The sequence below is a fragment of the Choristoneura fumiferana genome, chromosome 17 (assembly GCF_025370935.1).
Source record: "Choristoneura fumiferana chromosome 17, NRCan_CFum_1, whole genome shotgun sequence".
Classification (NCBI taxonomy): Eukaryota; Metazoa; Arthropoda; class Insecta; order Lepidoptera; family Tortricidae; genus Choristoneura; species Choristoneura fumiferana.
Window position 1 is genome coordinate 15,535,209 of NC_133488.1, and position 21,574 is coordinate 15,556,782.

The window sequence follows — 21,574 nt, forward strand, 5'->3', positions numbered from 1 at the left end:
TCCATGGTATCCAATGTTACTTTATTATGCTAGTTTATAGCGATATGAACGGTGAATTTTATATTATTATTATTATTATATTGAATTTTAACTTAATTTTTTTGACACCAGTACCCTAGCCTAGCATTATGCCTGAATAGAGATATCTTTTTATTGCAGCTTCTGATATATCCGATATTCGTAGCTTTCGCTTGGATAACTTTAATTAGATAGATAACGCACCTCCACTACATTTATAATCTGAAATTTACAGCTCATGAGTTTTAACTGTAATGCTGTAATTTCAAATAAATAAATAATATATCCGTGGCCTAGGTACCTATTTTTGAAGGAAGACAAAGATAAAAGACAAAATAAGGTTATTTCTTGTGTTTATTCACTTATTGACTTAGCTTTACATTATAAATTAACACAGATATCGTAAAACAACAGCTCTTTGACTAGAATTACCGATGATATTTTATATCTACGCCAAACATTTATCATTACATAACGATATTAAAATATTTCACCAACATACATTATATTCGCTATTTAGTTCTACTTTACAGATAAAATATACTTTCTGTCGCATATTAAAATATTGACATTGAGATTTCGCCACCATCCTTCGAAATTGTGAACGTTACAAAGTAATAAAGTTTCACTTCGATGGATCTAACATTTTCAATATACTCCAAAATACGTATTCTCCAACAAGTTTGCTAGATAAATCTATTTGAAGGCATGAGCAAAGTGACAAAGTAGTACCCGTACGTGAAGAGAAGCGAGTCTAACATATATAATCAACTTACGTGGCGAGATGGACGGCGCGGCGAGTAAGCGCGGCAAAGCCTACACAGACATACATACGACACGATCTTCTGAGTACTTTAAATACACCAGATTCCAAAACACGAAAGAGACAAAAATAAATTCAATAATCTCATTAAATCTAAACCTATGGAATATTTCAAAAATAAAATCTTTAGAAATACACACTAAAGTAATACTTCAGTAGTAAAGCTAACGATATGGAGGAACCCTGTAGAAGAAATCATTACCGCTACGATACGATACCTAATAAATAGTCATAGGAAACTTGCATATTTGGTCACAGTTTGGTCGGGAGGGTCGAGAAGAGACGGTCCGGTAAAAGCGACTAAAAACAATATCTTTAAACACCGAAGCATGACTCAAGTTATTGTCTTTATACGCACATCTATAATATCCTATTTAAGTTAATACCCATTTATAAAGCGTCGTGAGTGTTGACGTGCGGCTGGTGCTGAGGCCAGGATAGCAGCAGCTGCTCGTCGGCCGGGCGGTCTAGGTTGCCGTTTTCGGAGAGCGCGGGCGAGCAGCCGGCGCCGCCCAGCAGCGCGCCGCTCGAGCGCGACTGCTGCCGGCACAGCGGCCGTCGCGTCGGCGACTCGCTCTCGTCGGACATCGCCCGCGTTACCGTGATACGCGGCGAGCGCTTCCGGCGCCGTTCGCGCGCTACACTCTCCTCTAGCCCCAGAGCCCGCCCCAACACCACGTGCGGCGGCGCCCGGATTATGGGAATCGCCGACACACGCGGCCGCGACAGCTCCTCGTTCTGAGAATCCTGGAGCATGTTGCACGATGCCGCGCGCTGAGCCGGCCGCTCCGACCCACGCGCTCCCATGGCCGCTGCGTCGGACAGCCGCCTCGTCGTCGGTGGCCGGATGCACCCCGACCCGGCCGAAAGCGACGGCCGCCGCGACCCACACGCGCTCGGGGTTCTCGCTTGAATCTCTTGTGTAACTTCGCTTTTCGTCATTCTTTTCCGTCGGTAATTTCGAAGAGAATCTCGGAGCGGTCGACTAAGTATACCGTATAAAATGCTGTTGACCGGTGGGGCCGCCGCGAGCAGTGCCGCAGAGATAGCGGCTACTGGCTGCGGCGGTATAGCAATAGCTGGCCATATAAGAACACAGTAGTACGGGAAGTACAGTATAGCTAAAGAGCCGAGAGGTTGCAGGATCGCGGAGAGCGCTCGGCGTCGCGGCGGTGGGGGGGTCGAGAAGGGATTGCGCTGATGTGTGACGGTCACTTGCGCTGAGAGCGTAACTTCGTATATGGCCGCTGCGATCCTGTGTCGATGATATCGCGCTATGCGAAGGATTTTTAGGCTGCAGAGAATGACAAGTAAGACCGGCAGTATTAGAGTTAGTATAGCGTATACGAGGCAGAAGCTCAAGGCGGCGGGGCCGGCGCCGCAGTCAGGCGCGCAGCCGCCGAAGCCCCTGTTAAACACCAGCGGGGGCTGCGCCGTGGCCAGCGGGGCCAGCAGTGCCGCCATGGCCACCCAGCCGCTTGCGACGCTTATTAGCACCTGAAACAATTATTGGTATTAACGAGTCAATACCTAAGTAGCAATTTACCATCTTGAATCATCAATGAATTTATTTTGATCTGACCTAAGAGATTTGGGTTGTTAAAAGTAAGTACAGTAAAAAAATCAAAGTGAACTTTTATTGTAGTACGTTAATTAATCGATTCAGTATAAGTTTATAATTGTGCTTGGAAGAATGTCGGAGTACCTAATTAAAATTAGTTCGCTTTTGAAATAGCCAACTCAGTGACCTACTTTGTGAGCTATGACAGCAGCAACTGGCAAATTGAACTATGCGCCTCGTTCCGTATTATTCTATTCATGTCCAAATCGTTAGCCATGACTTGTTGGATTATATCTTTTACCTTTCTTTGAAGAATAACTTAGTTACTTTTATTGGTGTTACCTACCACCGACAGTCGTTTAATTTAGTGTAAAAAATTGTAATAAAAGGGCAGGCGCATAACAGTTCCTAAAGTAAACCAAAGCTGTTGTTAGCTGAAAGCTGTATTTTTTTAAATTATGTAACTGCCAAGGGTCAGACAAAAAGTGCGGATGACGTAAAAATTACGTAATCTTGCACACAAGACGATTTTTTTATTTAAAAGTTTCCGTGTGACATGTAGTAACAAAGTAGCATTAATGAAGTAACAAAATAATCGTAAATAAATCAATGGAATTCAGTGAATAAAATAAATTCCATATCGTTTAATAAAGAGGTTGATAAATGATAAGTGATAATTGTTTATGAAAATCAAAAATACTATTTGAAATCATCCTATAAGTGGTTTGACGTATCGGCACTTTTTGTCCGACCCCTGGTAACTACTAAGAACAACCAGAGTGCCACTGAACTACGAGTATGTCAAAAGGGTTTTTTTTTATTTGACTGGATGGCAAACGAGCAAATGTGTCTTCTGATGATAAGAGATCACCACCGCCCATGAAAATCTGCAACACCAGGTGTTGGGAGGTGCGTCTTTTTGTTTCCCTAATAATATAATAAAAATCACTGATTCTAATAAAATAGAATTTTATTTCTTTGATAGCACAATTACACGTTTCCATAGATGAACGGAGAGAGAGTTAGAGCGTGAATGAATGACTTTACACCATGGATGCGGAAATGAATGAATGGGTAAAAAGGACAACTTGCTTATATTTGCTTGGTGTTGCCAACACCAGGGGTATTGCAGACGCGTTGCCAACCTAGAGGCCTAAGATGGGATACCTCGCGTGCCAGTCATTTCACCGGCTGTCTTACTCTTGATATTTGTCAAAAAAGATTACAGCTCACTGGTACAGACTGTAAAAACAAACAGTGGCGACATTGGTTCTTGAAGGAAATACAAATGATGACATAGCTATCTATTTCTCTTTTTAGTAGTTCTATGGCGTGATGAGCAGGCTTCATCCAGTTCATTGCTGCAGCTCCACTGACGAAGCTGTTTTTAGGCCTGTGCCTTCTTAGCAGAAACGACCGCAGCGTAATGAAAAGGTGCAGCGATAGCAGCGGCGCGATCGGCGTGCTGCAAGTCATACACAGTCCACAGCTACAGCACAATAAAGAAGCTGTTCTAAGGTCACTGACCTTCTTGGCAGACACGATCGCAGCGTAATGCAACGGCGCAGCGATTGCAGCGGCGCGGTCGGCGTGCAGGCCACACACAGTCCACAGCTGCAGCGGGTGCAGCGCGTGCAGCAAAGCGCTGCAAGCGCAGGCGCCACTGCCGCCGCAAAGTGCCGCACCACTCGCCATCAAACCCACGACGCCCAGATGAAGAAGCAGCACTGATGATGCTGTAGCTGGCTAGAAAAAAAGGTAAAGATACACCGCGTTAATTTTGATTTCCGTTAACTATAACAGAACGGTTTTCTATTGGATGGCATTAAATTATTTGTAATATTACGGTTACGCATAATTGCTTTTAGCCGAATTAGCGATGTGCGTACTCATCATTACGCATATTTTTTTACGCATAAAATTATAAAGCAGATTAGAAGACTAACCTCAAATAGCATAAATACAAAAAGTCATAATAATAAATTTGCATCATTACAAAGTGCATCACCACAGTCATGAGCCTGATGCACTACGAGAAAAGGTTAGTTTTGTGTTAATATATATTTAGGAACTAAGGCGAGGTCGACGGAGGTCCACCAAGCGGACCTCCTATTTCTACGTTGCTTGGGCGCTTCGCGCCTGGATATCATACTAACCTAACCTAACCTAATGTACCTAATGTGGTCTAACCTAACCTAATATTTTGTTGTTCATTTATAACAAATAATCAATAGCCCAAACAATAATATGCATAATGTGTATTAGTCTAATACAAATTAGTCCAACTGAAATTATTCTAATAGCTTAGTATGCCAAAAAAGTAGTAGGCGAAAGTATTACTATGCTACAGTACTATTATGCCAATACAAATTATGCCAAATCAATTATGCGAAACAATAATAGTCTAAAAAAATTATGCGATTGAAGGGGATCCCTAAGAGAAAACATAAAAAACAAAAAAAAAATTTTTTCGGGAAATGCGTATGTAGGGACACTTAAGTGTTTACTTTTGCAGAAAAAAGAAGGGCTCTCCTGTTTTTTTGCCGCGAAATATTTTTTTCGAGATACTAGAGGCAAAATAAATAATTATACATAGTAAAATATTGTATGGTCGTTAATTTGTGTCCTTTTTAATTCACATATCATATTTGGCAGAACAAGGTTATAAAAGTGAGATTTTATGATGTCACTGTTACCCATGTGTCACGTCAGTGTCATTCGTTAAGTTATGTATGGAGAAACAAAAAAAACTTTCAATGAACTAAGTTAACGGAAATCAATAAATACTTACTCGGTGTAGAAGAAGTTGTAAGTATACTATAATGCGTTTGATATTACAGTTATTACAGGGTTTTCTGATGATTTCACACGCTGCTGGTATCAAAATGTTGTTTTTTCAAGAAAGTATTAAATTATGTGCGATTTTATTGATGGCTTGACCAAATGTGCCTGGGTCATCAATAACAGACCCTTTTATGAGGTCACGTCACTCAATACCTTAGCGTCGTGATATTACGGTACTATCAAACCCTCTTCTACAGTACTTATTTAATTTATTTGTAGTCTAAAAGTAATATAAGAAGGTAGGTTGAAGGACTTACTCGTATCTTTGTTATGTAGTAAGGTAAGTTTATTTGACGTCTGGATTCGATGTCTAGATTATTATAATCTAGTCGAATAGGATCAACCCTTTGGGTCCGGCTAGCAACTTTTTACTTATCGATATTTCAACAACTTCTCCATCTGTTAGTGACTATAAAACCCCCTATATGTAAACGACCGATACGACAGCCCAGAAATGTAACTCTATTTTTAACGCAAAAACTATAAGCGTCAACATCTGTTTGTCTGTGTCATCATAGCTACGACATATGAAATGAAATGAAAATTTTATTGATTAGAAACAGTGTAACATAAAATACAGTGTCAGCGGGCCCCAAACTAGGCAGTGCCTGTATCTTGGGCGCCCTGACGAGTTGGTATTCCAAACAAAAAACGAATTACAGTGTTCTTAATAGGTACAGAGGTAGTTCAGAAGAAACAGAATTAAACCTTCCTAATTAGATACTACCAATGCCACAATATACTTAACATACTGATAAAAAATAAATAGAAAAAGGGTGTGTGTGTATGTGTGTGCGTGCAGGCGCGTGTGCGTATTTGTGTGTGTGTGTGTGTGTGTGTGTGTGTGTGTGTGTGTGTGTGTGTGTGTGGGTGTGGGAGTGGGTGTGTGAATGTGTGTGTGTGTGTTAGTGTTAGTGTAGCTTGAGGTACCGGGTTCGATACCTGGCCGGGGCAGATAATATATTGAATAATACGAAAGTTTGGTCTCAGCGGGTTGGACGTTTAATATGTATTTATGCATGTTTATGCGTGGTCTAGTATAGTATCCTAGTATCCATGCTACAAGCTTTGCTTAGTCTTATTGGATTTCGATGCGATTTCTTTTACTTGAAAGCGAGTTTGCTATGTTTGTCAAAAATCGATTCAGCTGTTATTGACATTATATCTAGTGCCATCCATGAAGACGCGTGATTTTGACAAAATTAGACATTATGAAATTGTAATAAGAGCCACGGCACGCGTCATCGTGAATGACTTTTGAACTTTTCTATGTTGGTAAGGTTATTGTAAAGCCCCATTTACACCATGCAGGAACTTGCAAGTTGCATTACATCGCAGACTATTAAGGGAAAATGAATTCAGTTGATGAAATAAATAGTGCCAACGTTCCCGCTGCTCTAGAGCCCCAGATTGTACGGAGCGATGGCAAGTGCCCTGACGGAATGTCGTTGATACCCTGGAAGACTGGCCGTGCGCTGGTGTGGGACGCTACCTGTATAGATACCCTGGCGGCGTCCTACCTACCAGCAATTACCAAACGTGCGGGGGCGGCGGCAGACGCCCGGGAACGCCTCAAGGACACAAAATATAGCTGTCTCGGCGCCCAATATCATTTCTTTGCTTTCGGCGTCGAGACTCTTGGTCCTTGGGGTAAGGGTGCGCTGGAGCTACACAGGGAGCTCAGCAATAGGTTAAGGGAGACAACAGGCAACCCTCGCGCCGGCAGCTTTCTCGCGCATAAAGAATCTCAATCGCAAATTATTAATTTCTTATTCCGAGTAAAAAAAATACTGCAATGTAATGAAACTTGCATGCGAGTTCTCGCATTGTCTAAATGGGGCTTAAGTAGGTATTATCATGAGCCGGAAGACGTCCCCTGTTGAACAAAGGCCTTCCCTTAGAACCCCACTATGAACGCCAACTTGCCACTTGTATCCACCGGTTACCCATAAAGGTAACAGCTCATTACAGCCACCCGTCACCCGACCAGCACCGCCTCGCCTCGAGCGGTCAGAACTCTTCATTATGGATTTGTATGGCTCACTACATCAATTCTGTAGCGTCAGCGTCACCGCATCGCCTCACACGCGAGGTTGCCACGCGCGGACGTTTAGCTGAAGTTTCTTAGCTATGTCGTGGCCAGACAGATAGCTTGACACATGATATTTGAAATAAGGAACCCTAAAAACTGAATTAATACGAAATGAAAAAATTGGTTTGTATAAATGTCAGTAAAATGTGTTGGAAAATGTGAATTACATTCGAGAACCTACCTAACCTTTTTCATTAGGGTATTCATATTTAATATCTACCACCTACTCTAGCAGGATTTCTGTTTCGCAATATTAACAGAATTTATATTCAAACATTTCTAAACAAACCGCAATATGCGGAGTAATCGCAAATTGATGCTTTTATGTACTGTAGTAAAATATTTTATGGCATCTGTGTGTCATAAAAACACGAACGCCTTTCAAGCTTCAGCAGAACTAAAATACAAAGGTCTAATAGATCAGCGCTCAATATTAATATTATTACCCCATACATCCCTGTATTTCTTTTATTATTATTTTTTGTATTTTTTTTCTTTAATTGTATAATTATAGTTTTTAAGTATTTTATTTGTAATTATATTTTTATGAAAAAATGACTTTCTGCCAAGTTTCTTGCGGCGCATTCTTCTTGGCAATGATGGTCTTTCCGAAAGCGCTGGTAGTTTAAAAAAATGACGTGTAAAAGTGCCCATTGCGGCCTATTTACTGAATAAATCATTTGAATTTGAATTTTGAATTTTTATTCCAATACATAACGAATCTTATTACAACGGGTTCCTCGATTGAATTTTTTTTCATGCCAAGAGCGTGTCGGCCACGCCGAGGATAGAGTTCCGTAGCCGTTACGAAAATATACTTGCATACCTTATTTTTAACAGATGGTTGTCTTAATATCTGCCACTAAGGATTTTTAGATAAGTTAGGCTGCTTTTTTCTTAAACTATTAGTAATTCTCAAGCAAACATATCCATAATAGTTTTCGTTGTTAATTCGATATATTTACACCCAACATGTTTTTTTCAAAAATTTCAAAATAGTTTAGCTTTAGATACGCTCCACTTTAACAAAAAATATTAAATTATTGATATGGGCGTGTTTTTCGACTAAATAGATTATTTTTGTTATAATTGCTTATTGATTAATTGCATAGTGTTGCATTTAAAAAATAAAAAGTGCAGATAAAGAATAACAAAGAAATCATAAATATAAATCATAAGTGATTTTCTAACAAAAATTTAGACTTTTTTTCAAACGAATCACTGTTTCTAAAAATCGTCCGCACGCGTTTTTTTAACACATTCATCATCATCATCATCAGGCCTATGCTTCTGTTCCAGATGAATTTTGGCGTATTGCCTGTGCACAACGTCTTTGGTGGCTGACTAGACCGATAACACAATAAGCCACGCATTTATAGATTGGGTCCCAGCCCTAGCTTAATTTTCTGCTGTTTTCTGTTTGTTTTCGATTCAATACAAGTATAATTGAAAACAAAGAATGCAAGTAATTCTGCTTTAATGAACAATAGCGTGCAGAAAGCGGATATTGCTGCCCCGGCGCAGAGCACAACGACTTCCTGGCAACAAGTTGTTGTATACCCGTGTATACCTAAATACTTTCTTAGCAGAGTAGGATGGACAGAAAAAATAATTAGTTTATTAATAAAATAGATAGCCTGTTGCCAACGACTCCATCTGCGTAGAATTTGTTTATCGCTATCCCGCGGGAACTATGCAATTTTAAATAAAACTATCCCATGTCCTTCCCCAGCACTCAAACTATTTGTATACCTAATTTCATCTAAATCAGTTCAGAGGCTTACTTTTTTTTTCGACTGGATGGAAAACGAGCAAGTGGGTCTCCTGATGGTAAGAGATCACCACAGATCCGAAAAGATACTAAGATGTGAAACAAACAGACTTACAAAAATCGTATTTATAATGTTAGTGGAATTACAACCTTTCACCTTGTAAACTTCACAATCAGTTACTTGACGTTGATGTGCCTTAGGCTTTGCCTTAGGTTAGGCTACTTTGCTGACTTCAGAAATAGCCAATGACTTAAAAAAATCTTTCTTTTATTTCACTTTCAATGTTTATTTGTTTGTTGTTATTATATTAAGATTCAACCTTGGAAGTTGAATTGAATTTCACCCACTTACGATGGTTGGATTGACTTGAAATTTGTTATCCATATTATTATTAGAGGACAAAATTCTACAGTATCAGTACAAAGTATGATTACCAAAAAACTTGCATTAAATTCCAATTGAAATTTGCCCAACTTCCAATACGGGTTAACTTCATTTGGCACATGTATGTAAGTATACCTGTTCGGTATTGTTTGTAAACTTATCTGTTCATGTCACCTACCCTCGAATCCTTCATACTCCCTATCCTTGGAAAACGCAGGTAGGCATAAAAGGCCTACAAACGTCAAGAACTGTCACTCTGTCAGTTCAGCCAACGACAGGGTTCGAGTCGGTCGATGTCGAGAGCGTTTCTCCATCCCGCCATTCGCCCACGGTTTCGAGCTAATCCTAATTCATTATCATTACGGTACGCGTTTGCTAGCGCGTTCAACGCTGAAGAGCAGAAGAGGAGTGCGTAAGACCGGCAGCCATAACACCTTGCAGCCACCGTACATCGAACCAGGTACGCGTTTTCCATTTCCCCTTCTCGCCCCTTCATAATTTTTGGTCCTTCACCCCGAATATTTCCCTTTACGGTCCCTTTTCTTTATATTTTCCCAATCCAGGGTGACATCATCTTCCAAATATTAGTTTTTTCAATTAATATTTCTAACTTGTTACTTTTCCACTTGGAGGTAGATTTTCGTTCGCTCCAATACCATAGACAAAACCGGTAATTCTAACTCCTAGTCATCCTTCCTGCAGTTTGACATATCGGTCCAACTTGTCAATCATTTAGTTGGGCAGTGTATAGGAGGCCTTATTTTAATTAACACTAGCAACACTGACGTTTCGTACGTCAGTTGTCACAATTGTCAATTGGGGCATAACCTAGTTAGCTTGTTCAGTTTATCGTCATTAATAATTTGTTTACATCGAATTAATCAACAATGGGAGGAAATAAAAGCGATGCTTGCAATGTTCCTACAGGTTCTTTGGATGATTCACAACAGAAAACTAACATGGTTTCAATGAATGTTCAGGGCAATTTTATGAATTCGTTGTACATCTTGGCGACAGAACTTAGCGGCATATCTGAAAGGGATCCAATACGCGTAGCGAGTTTTAAGGCTAGATATAACGATATCAATATTGTTCGCGATCGTTTTCAGGAGGCTTACAATGGTTTTATGTCGAAATGTGACGATATAAATGTGCGTAAAAACATTGACGGATTGTTTAACAACTTCTATGAAATGTATTATTCGGTTCAAGTGTTGCAAGAATCCATTTTAACACAACCATGTCTTTCAAGGTCAAATCAAGTCTGTTTACCTAAAATTACATTATCCCATTTTTCCGGTGTGTACACTGAATGGCCAAACTTTATCGCTATGTATGATAGTCTCATTCATAACAATACTGACCTTTCGTCTATTCAAAAAATGCATTATTTGCTTAGTGTTTTAGAGAAGGAACCCTTGACTTTAATTAGGCATTTAGAGCTTTCTCATGATAACTACAATATTGCTTACAAACTTTTGAGGGATAGATATCAAAACAAAAGGCTGATAGCGGACAAGCACCTAGAAGCTATCCTATCATTAAGTATTCAACAAAGTCAAAGCAATTTACGCAGATTTGTCAATACACTAAAGGAAAACTCACAGGCATTGGAAGCGCTACAGTTTGACGTTAAGGCATGGAGTTTTATAATGTTGCATATTGTTTTGCGGAAGCTCCCTTTAGAGCTGCGGGGTAAATTTGAAACAAAATACAGCGGCACACCTAATACCATTCCGACATTTGAGAATCTTTTAAATTTTTTGGACACTCATCTTCGGGTGTTGGAAACTGTCAGTGGTACAAAGGTAGCGGCAGCTGTGGTTCAGGGCAATATGTCCAAGGTATCATTTACTGTCAACACTTCAAGGTGCATATGCTGCAACGGAGAACATGTTCTGTATACTTGCGACAAATTCAATAATATGACTCCAATTCAACGCAGGGAGTTTGTCACTCAGCAGCATCTATGTTTCAACTGTCTACGGACACATTCAGTGAATAAGTGTATGTCTAAAAGTAGGTGTCAAATATGCAATGGTCGTCACCATTCAAAACTTCACACAGATAAGGTTGATAATCAACTCAAGAATCATGCCGTGCATGAAACCAAATCGTCGGAGCCTGGTCAGTCGCCAAAGCCTGGTCATCCTGAAGCTGCTCTTACAACCTTGAGTTCTTCAGCTCAACCTCTCCACATTCATGGTATTCGCAATGAATCTACTATGATGTTAGGCACGGCTTTGGTCGGTCTGCAGGATATCAATGGGCATTTGCATACTGCAAGAGCTCTATTGGATTGCGGGTCTCAGGTATCCATCATAACTGAGAATTTAGCTCAGAAGTTGCGTTTTCGACGTTCTACTTCTGGCCTTCTTGTAGGATTGGGAGGTTTAAATCCTCAACACACCAGCGGTAGCATAGAGTGTTCAATAAGCTCTCTACTGGATACAGCTCAGCCTGCCCTGGTGACAACTGCGGTTGTTCTCAAGCGCATCACAGGAAGTCTCCCCAGCGTTAAGGTTTCTCCTCAGGTAATGGACGCGTGTAGGGATATCTCGCTTGCGGATTCCAAATGTTTAATTCCAGGCCCCATTGACCTACTTATTGGTGTGGATCTCTACGAGGAAATCTTTGATGGTAGGAAACTAAAACTAGGAGAAGGACTACCAACGGCTTATTCTTCCATTTTCGGTTGGGTACTGATGGGTGCAGCTCCCATGGCTTCTATCTCTACTAACCATATTGTGGCTCTACATTGCTCTACCAACTTAGATGCGACTCTTACCAAATTTTGGGAGACAGAAGAAGCTCCTTCAAAATTAATTCAAGATCCAGAAGATCTAAAGTGCGAGAAGCACTTCGTAGAGACCCACAAACGTGACAAGACGGGAAGATTCATCGTGAGGTTGCCATTTCAAACAGAGTGCAAACCTTTGGGTGAAACACGCAACAACGCGCTCAAAAGGTTCCACAACCTAGAGCGCAAGCTAATCAAGGATCCGAGGCTGGAAAAAATGTATGTCGCATTCATGGCTGACTATCTTCAGGCTGGTCATATGCGGCCTGCATCGGGCCTACCGTCAAGTGACAGATACTTCATTCCACATCACGGGGTACTTAAAGAGAGTAGTAGTACCACGAAGCTCCGCGCGGTATTCGACGCGTCAGCGGCTAGCAGTTCAGGTGTGTCACTGAATCAGGTTTTGATGTCGGGTCCCAAACTTCAACAGAATATTGAGGATATAATTCTACGATTCAGGACACACGCTGTCGTTTTCACTTGCGATATCAAGCAGATGTACCGGCAGGTGAGAATGCACGATGAAGACTGCAAATACCAGACCATATACTGGCGTGAATCCCCAGACAAACCGTTACAACAATTTGAGCTAACAACCGTTACCTACGGCGTGTCAAGCGCAGCGTATCTGGCCATGCGCGTCATCCATGAGCTCGCAACCCTTAACAAGGAATTGCATCCGGAGGCTGCACGTGTACTAAGCGAGGACACCTTCGTCGATGACGTCATCAGCGGTAGCGGTGATGTGGAATCTGCAAGAGCGCTTCAACAGCAAATAGTGACGGTGCTAGCTCAAGGAGGCTTTCAGTTGAGGAAGTGGGCCAGCAACAGCCCGGAGTTACTGAATGATTATCCCACTGATCACCTCGAAACACCGTTTCGGTTTGAAAACGAGGATAACATTTTTAAAATATTAGGAGTCGAGTGGAGTTCCAGCACGGACAGCTTCGTGTATCGCGTATCAAACCTCGGGAAGTGCCACACAAAACGTGATATCTTGTCCAACATAGCCCGGCTCTACGATCCTTGTGGTTATCTAGCTCCCATTACATTTTACGCCAAGGTTATCATGCAACGTCTATGGGCGTTCGATCTTTCATGGGATGATCCACTTCCTGCCGAAGCGACCCAATCGTGGGATGCCTTTTTGGATGGATTCCATCTCCTAAGTATACCAAGGATACCTAGGTTTATACTAGGTACTCAACCGGCGCGCTATGAGCTCGTAGGTTTTAGTGACGCTTCGGAAAACGGCTATGCTGCCGTCGTTTACCTCAGGGTGGTCGACTCTAACGGGGATATAGGAGTACATTTACTTTTAGCCAAGTCTAGAGTCGCACCAATCAAGCAGAAACTCACCATTCCCAGGCTCGAGCTGTCAGGAGCCGTGCTTCTCGCTCGCCTACTCGGACACGTTACACTGGTGTTGGGGCGCAGGATCACCATAGCGGATACGATTGCTTGGTGCGACTCTAGCATCGTTTTAGCATGGCTCCGTACTCCGCCTCATAAGCTACAAACGTTCGAGGCAAATAGGGTTTCTCAGGTCCAAGGCCTTGTGCCATCCATCGTTTGGCGCTATGTGCCTTCCGGACTTAATCCCGCGGATTGTGCGAGCAGAGGATTGTTACCACAGGACTTAGTGAACCACAGCCTATGGTGGTCGCCATCGTGGTTGAAGGAGGATTCTGCGGACTGGCCATCACAGTGTCGACCGGCATGTGATAACTTACCGGGACTTAAAGGAGCAGCTTCGTCATCATTCCAGGTCATCAACGCAGGAGACAACCAGCCAACCTCCTCTCTCATCAACCGCTACAGCTCCTTGTCCAGGCTCCAGCGCGTGTTAGCGTGGACGATGCGCTTTCTTTATAACTCTCGTCATCCCATCTACAAAAGATCAGGTCCTCTAAACACTTCGGAGTTGAACGCTGCATTGCAGAGAGCAATCAGGTTGACGCAAGAGGAATCATTCGCCGATCAAATAAAGTCTGTTCGTGAAAATCGTGCTCTGCGAACCCATTTTGCTCGTCTACATCCCTTCATAGATTCATCAGGCTTGCTGCGCGTCGGCGGTAGACTTCGGCACTCCAACCTGTCCTACGACGCCAAGCATCCGCTTCTCCTGCCGAAGCGACACCACCTGACGAATCTCATCATCGACTACTTTCATCAGCTCTACCTGCATGTAGGAGCTAATGAACTCATCAACATTCTTCATCAACGTTATTGGATTCTCTCAGCGCGTCGTGTCGTTCGACACCGCGTCTTTATGTGTCAACGTTGTCAGCGCTTAAAGGCCAAACCTCTGGAGCCCTTCATGGGAAATCTTCCACCAAGTCGTGTACGCGAGGCACGCCCATTCATCCGAGTCGGTATTGATTTTGCGGGTCCATTCAGCATAAGGACTTCTAACCAGCGTAAGTCCAAGGTGGTTAAGGCCTACCTCTGCGTCTTCGTGTGCCTCGCTGTCAAGGCGGTCCACCTAGAGGTAACATCTGACTTGACCACGAATGCATTCATGGCTTCCTTTGACCGATTCGTTTCCAGGCGAGGCATGGTATCCGACGTCTACACGGATTGCGGGAAGAATTTTCAAGGGGCTAGGCGCCATCTCAACGAGGTGGATGTTTTTCTTCGCCAACATCAACACGATCTGACAGAAGCACTGGCAAAGGTCAGCGTGAAATGGCACATGAACCCACCGTACGCGCCTCACATGGGCGGCCTATGGGAGGCTTCTGTCAAGTCAGCCAAGCTTCTCCTGAAGCGTACCCTCGGGGAACAAGTACTCACCTTCGAAGAATTGACCACAATCTTCGCCAAGGTCGAGGCAGTACTCAATTCCAGGCCTCTGTGTCCAACATCGAACGATCCAAACGATCTTGAAACACTGACGCCTGGCCATTTCATTATCGGACATCCATTGGTGAGCCTGCCTGAATACGATTTCGATCACACCCCAATCTCACGGCTCAATCGTTGGCAGCTCGTTCAACAGATATCACAACATTTTTGGCGCCGATGGCAGCTTGAATACTTGCACAATTTGCAGCAACGCGCAAAGTGGTGCAAGAACGTGCCAAACCTTAAAATAGGAGACCTCGTTCTCGTGAAAGAGGATAATTTGCCACCTCTTCAATGGCGTAAGGCGCGAGTATCCAAGCTCCGTCCAGGTGCAGACGGCGTAGTTCGTGTAGTAGAGCTCAGGACTAGTACCGGTACATGCGTACGATCTGTCGCTAAGGTCTGCCCCTTACCAAGCTTAGACAATTAAAAGGCGCGAGTAGAAAATCAACTTAGCTTTAACCATTAGTTTTTAAGAATTTCGCTTCAAATCATCTAGTACTTCAAAATCATCTATCGTGAAATCATCTAAAGAGCTCGGTAGCTCTTTGGGGCGGTTATGTTCGGTATTGTTTGTAAACTTATCTGTTCATGTCACCTACCCTCGAATCCTTCATACTCCCTATCCTTGGAAAACGCAGGTAGGCATAAAAAGGCCTACAAACGTCAAGAACTGTCACTCTGTCAGTTCAGCCAACGACAGGGTTCGAGTCGGTCGATGTCGAGAGCGTTTCTCCATCCCGCCATTCGCCCACGGTTTCGAGCTAATCCTAATTCATTATCATTACGGTACGCGTTTGCTAGCGCGTTCAACGCTGAAGAGCAGAAGAGGAGTGCGTAAGACCGGCAGCCATAACACCTTGCAGCCACCGTACATCGAACCAGGTACGCGTTTTCCATTTCCCCTTCTCGCCCCTTCAAATACCCATAAAGGTACAATCCTTACTAAAATTATAAATGTGAGTACGTTTGTTTCTTGTTTACGCTTTCACGTTTAACAATGACATTTGGTACAGGATATATCATAAGATATATCAAAAACATAGGATATATCATAGTTTTTATTCCGCAAAGTATATGTGATTCCCGCGACCAATCGTATTTAACATCCGTTATTTGGAGCTGTTGTGTGCTCACTCTAGCTTTGATATAATTTATTCAGGCGAACGAACGTGACAAATTACAAATCGGTTGACCTAATCATTGAACCTCACAACATCTTATAAACACCAAGTATCAAGTATTTTAGTATTCTATATAATTACATTTATCCGTTGCTTAATACCCATAACACAAGCTTTGCTAAGCTTACTTTGGGACTAGGTCAATGAGGGCTATCACGAATGAATTCGCCGCTAGAGGCGCTAGTGTAGCGTGAGGTCTCCGAAATGTGAAATCTCATAGTTTTTGGGTGAGCTACGCGGGTTTATTTGTAATTAGATTTTTTTTGTGAATATTTGCATTACCTGAATTAATTATGGCAATTATGCGTTACGGGGCAATGAATGTCTGTGTTTTGAGACAGTTTTGGTCTTTTGGAAACTTTTGTCTCCCTTTTTTTTCCGAACAAAACGGGACTAAGCAACACTGTGGTTGCTAGATATTTTTATGGTACGGTTTTAAGGTGTTTTAAATATGATTTTAATCTAAATTTTGTTTTAACGCCCGTAATAACAGAGTCTGAAAGCCACACTTAAAAACCTCACGCAACATTGCGCCATCTAGTGAGACAAAAACGATAGCCCTCATTGGTATGAATTGTCCCGTGATATTTTATTTATTAAATATTCAAGTATGATTTCTTCATTATAAAACACTCCATAATACTCCATTCGAGCGTTGTTCCCATTGTTTTGCTCTTTATCCAAACAAACAACTTGGCTATTACAGATTTTCTTTTGTCTGTAGGTATTTACTTCGAGATTGCTCATAGGGACTTGAATAGAAAGAATTGATGGTTCTCAATCTTGTGAAGCGGAAAGAATTCTTTGGATTTTTCAATAGCTTTGCAGTTGAATTTTGTAACTGCTAAAAAAACAGACCGGTGCTTTAGTACACTAAAAATCGCTAATATGGCAAACGAACTGTCAGTTATGATTTTTATATATTGTTTAGAACATGTCCTGACCACTGCTGCAACTGAAGCTAATGGAGCCAGAGACTTGCAATTTGGCACACATATTCCTTGAAGATCATAGAGGTCTACTAAGGAGGTTTTTTTTCAGAATATGTATTTATATATTAAAGGGATTTATATATTCGATTCAAATATAACATGCAGGTACCCACCTAGGCAGGTAGGCACCTGGGGTAGGTAATTGTAATAACTAAAACATTTTTTAAGATTTTTCGTCCTTTTCTTTTTTTTATTCGACTGGATGGCAAACGAGCAAGTGGGTCTCCTGTTGGTAAGAGATCACCACCGCCCATGAACATCTGCAACACCAGGGGTATTGCAGATGCGTTGCCACCCTAGAGGCCTAAGATGGAATACCTCAAGTGCCAGTAATTTCACCGGCTGTCTTACTCTCCACGCCGAAACACAACAGTGCAAGCACTGCTGCTTCACGGCAGGATTAGCGAGCAATAAATAATGACATCGATTCCTTTTATGTTCGTATCTTTGGTTCGTATTGACACTTCATTTTTAAATGGCCAATGTTAAGGTAGCATCTGTAGTGGCAGTTATGTTTACACGAGGTTTTATTCCATTAAAAAGGCTTTGGTATAAAAATCGAGAATTTAGTGTATTTTGGGAACAGGCCGTTTTGTGAATGAATCATTAAGGGTGTTCTGCAATTTCAAATTTAGGGTATTTTGGGAATGGAGCCTTCTGTGTATCGGCTTTTATAAGCTCCAATCCATTTGAAATTGGCCCATATTGAGAAAACTGCAAATCGAGAACGGTTCATTTTGGTAAAAAGTTAATTTGGGTTTCATTCGTTATGAGAATAGTTTTTTTTAGATATTGGGTCGTATTGAGTATTGGTCGTATTGAGTACAGGTAAGCCGTGGTGGCCTAGTGGTTTGACCTATCGCCTCTTAAGCAGAGGGTCGTGTCAAACCCCGGCTTGCACTTCTGAGTTTTTCGAAATTCATGTGCGGAATTACATTTGAAATTTACCACGAGCTTTGCGGTGAAGGAAAACATCGTGAGGAAACCTGCACAAACCTGCGAAGCAATTCAATGGTGCGTGTGAAGTTCCCAATCCGCACTGGGCCCGCGTGGGAACTATGGCCCAAGCCCTCTTGTTCTGAGAGGAGGCCTGTGCCCAGCAGTGGGACGTATATAGGCTGAGATGATGATGATGATTGAGTTTTGGTGTATTTTGAGTTTACTGTCGAATGCACCGGAAAGAGGATGGTGGTAGCAATCCGGGCGGACCTTGCACAAGGTCCTACCGCCTTCATACGGGATTACGAATAAAGAGGATTATACTCATTGCAATAAGCAGCTTTTAACTATCTCAAACAAACAATAATGTACTAACGACTATATCAAGTGGCGACAAGTTGAGGTGGGAAATAAAATGTGACTATGGCGTAGATTATTTTTCTAATACATTTTCGTTTCATCATCACCATCATCCCAGCCTATATACGTCCTACTGCTGGGCACAGGCCTCCTCTCAGACTTCTCAGACTTTTTCGTTTGACCTTAATGAAAGCCTATCTAATTTATTAACCGCGTGTACACTGTGTACGGCACCCAGCTCATGTGACCTTAACTCTGTTACGTATTACAAAGGACAACAGATGTTTGGCGGTACGTTGCTTAGGTAATGTATTTACGTCATGTTGTCTTGCTTATTTATTACACTGTCTTAGTAAGAGAAAAAAGTTTCATCATTTTTGCAAATAGAATTATTGAAAAGACAAGTACCTTAAACTACGTAATGCGTCTCAATACGTTTGTGAAGCATCATAAGTACTAAAGTTCAAAAGACTGAATTCTCAACCTTTTGAATAAAAGTACGAATATTGAAACACCGAATGTGTACGTGATCGAAAGTACATTCGACCGAAAGCCTACAAACCCGAAGACTATACTCGTAACCACATACCTTTGTTTAATCGAACAATTGCATATTTTTATAACTTAATTTGGTCGTGGCCCTTTACCGCTGCTGCTGTGGCGTACTCGCTCGTATATTGGATAGATTGTGAAAAAGATTGGCTCGAAAAAAAGTCTTGCTCTATTTTATAAAGGGTTAAAAAAATACCGCCGATCTTCAGTAAAGTTGTTACTTACTACACCACATCAATCGATCTACCTATGGTATGGTAGGTAACGCCGTGGTGTAGTGTCGCAAATTATCGGTCGACGGCGAACAATCCATTCTGCCACCGATATGGTATCAAAGTCAAAGTCAAAGTCAAAATATCTTTATTCAATTTAGGCTATAACAAGCACTTATGAATGTCAAAAAAAATCTACCACCGGTTCGGAAAAACCTCTGCTGAGAAGAATCCGGCAAGAAACTCAACGAGGTATATATATTTTTTTTTAAACAGATTTACAATATTATTAAATGATATGTATACATCACAAGTATTTAACACAACTTTATTTTTAACACAGTAGGTTCGCTATTTGAAGGGATCGCTAATGCGGATCGGAATTATTTCCAAATATCCCTGTCCATGATATAATCATTAACTTTATAATACGCCTTAGATATTAATGTCTTCTTGACAATAAATAGATCTGAATTTCGTATCCGTTTCATCCTACTAATATTATAAATGCGAAAGTTTGTGTGAGTGAGTGAGTGAGTGAGTGAGTATGTTTGTTACTCTTCACGCTAAAATGGCTGGACGGATTTGGATGAAATTTGGCGAAAAGTTAGTTTATAACCTGGATTAAAACATAGGATACTTTTTATCCCGGTATTCCCACGGGATAGGGATAAAATCTCGAAATAACAACCTCTGGGCTTAGAGTCATGAAATTTGGTATGTAGGTAGTTGGACGTCTGGAATAACAGATAGGTGACTTTTTGACCCGATATTCCCACGGGATACCTAGGGATAAAATCTTGAAATAACAACCGTAGGGCTAAGAGCCATGAAATTTAGTATGTAGGTAGCTGGACCTCTGGAATAACACATAGGCTACTTTTTATCCCGATATTCCCCCGGGATAGGGATAAAACCTTGAAATAATAACCGCTGGGCTTAGAGTCATGAAATTTGGTATGTAGGTAGTTGAACGTCTGGAATAACAGATAGGTGACTTTTTGGCCCGATATTCCCACGGGATACCTAGAGATAAAATCTTGAAATAATAACCGCTGGGCTTAGAGTCATGAAATTTGGTATGTAGGTAGCTGGACTCGGAATAACACATAGGCTACTTTTTATCCCGATATTCCCCCGGGATAGGGATAAAATCTTGAAATAATAACCGCTGGGCTTAGAGTCATGAAATTTGGTATGTAGGTAGCTAGACGTCTGGAATAACACATAAGCGACTTTTTGACCCGATATTCCCACGGAATACCTAGGGATAAAATGTCGAAATAACAACCGCTAGGCTTAGAGGCATGAAATTTGGATGTAGGTAGCCGTATGTCTGGAATAACACATAAGTACGCTACTTTTTATCCCGATATTCCCACGGTATAGTTTTGTAACTAAGGGACCCCATACATCCCTGTATTATTATTATTATTATTTCGTATTTTTTTCTTTAATTGTATACTGTAGTTTTTAAGTATTTTATTTGTAATTATTTTATTTTGAAAAAATGACTTTCTGCCAAGTTTCTTGCGACGCATTCTTCTTGGCAATGATGGTCTTTCCGAAAGCGCTGGTAGTATAAAAAATGACGTGTAAAAGTGCCCATTGCGGCCTATTTACTGAGTAAATGATTTGAATTTGAATTTTGCATTTGAATTTGGATAGGGAAAAATTTTGAAACTTCAGCACTGGGTTTAGAGTCTTGAATTTTGTACAGTTATTCACAACACAACCTCAATGAAGACCACGATATAAATATTGGAAATTTCCAGGGGAATTTTGTAAAATCCCGAAAATTTCAATTGCAGCTACCACACCGAATAGTTTACGCGTGCGAAGCCGCGGGTAAAAGCTAGTTTATAATATTTTTTGGAATTTTATTATAAAAACGTATGCAATTTCCCAGAAACGACTTTTTGGTTTTAACCAGTCTGTAAGATGGAACTTTAAGCTTCCCTGTGTTTCTAGTAGCCTTTGGCTTATCGACGTCAGTGGGAAAATCACATATGTTCTTCCTAACATACATGATTATTTCAAAAACATAAAGCGACGGCAGGGTTAGGATATCTGTTTCCTTAAAAAAAGATCTTAAAGATTCACGCGTCTTCAAATTATAAATTGCTCTAATTGCTCTCTTTTGTAAAAAATTGACTCAATGTCTGCAGCAGATCCCCATAAAATAAGGCCG

At 41.3% G+C, this 21,574-nt stretch overlaps 1 protein-coding gene across 1 annotated transcript in view; it reads right to left on the minus strand.

Annotated features, from left to right (window-relative positions):
* Positions 1 to 354: 354 nt before the first annotated feature.
* The window catches only part of LOC141437335 (uncharacterized), a 122,821-nt gene continuing 101,601 nt past the window's right edge, over positions 355 to 21,574 (minus strand). The window contains exons 3-4 of the mRNA XM_074100620.1: positions 3,930 to 4,148; positions 355 to 2,338 (exon numbers count right to left, since the gene is read on the minus strand). Coding sequence (XP_073956721.1) covers positions 1,232 to 2,338; positions 3,930 to 4,148 — 1,326 coding nt within the window. The 3' untranslated portion in view covers positions 355 to 1,231. The remainder of the gene's footprint in view (positions 2,339 to 3,929; positions 4,149 to 21,574) is intronic.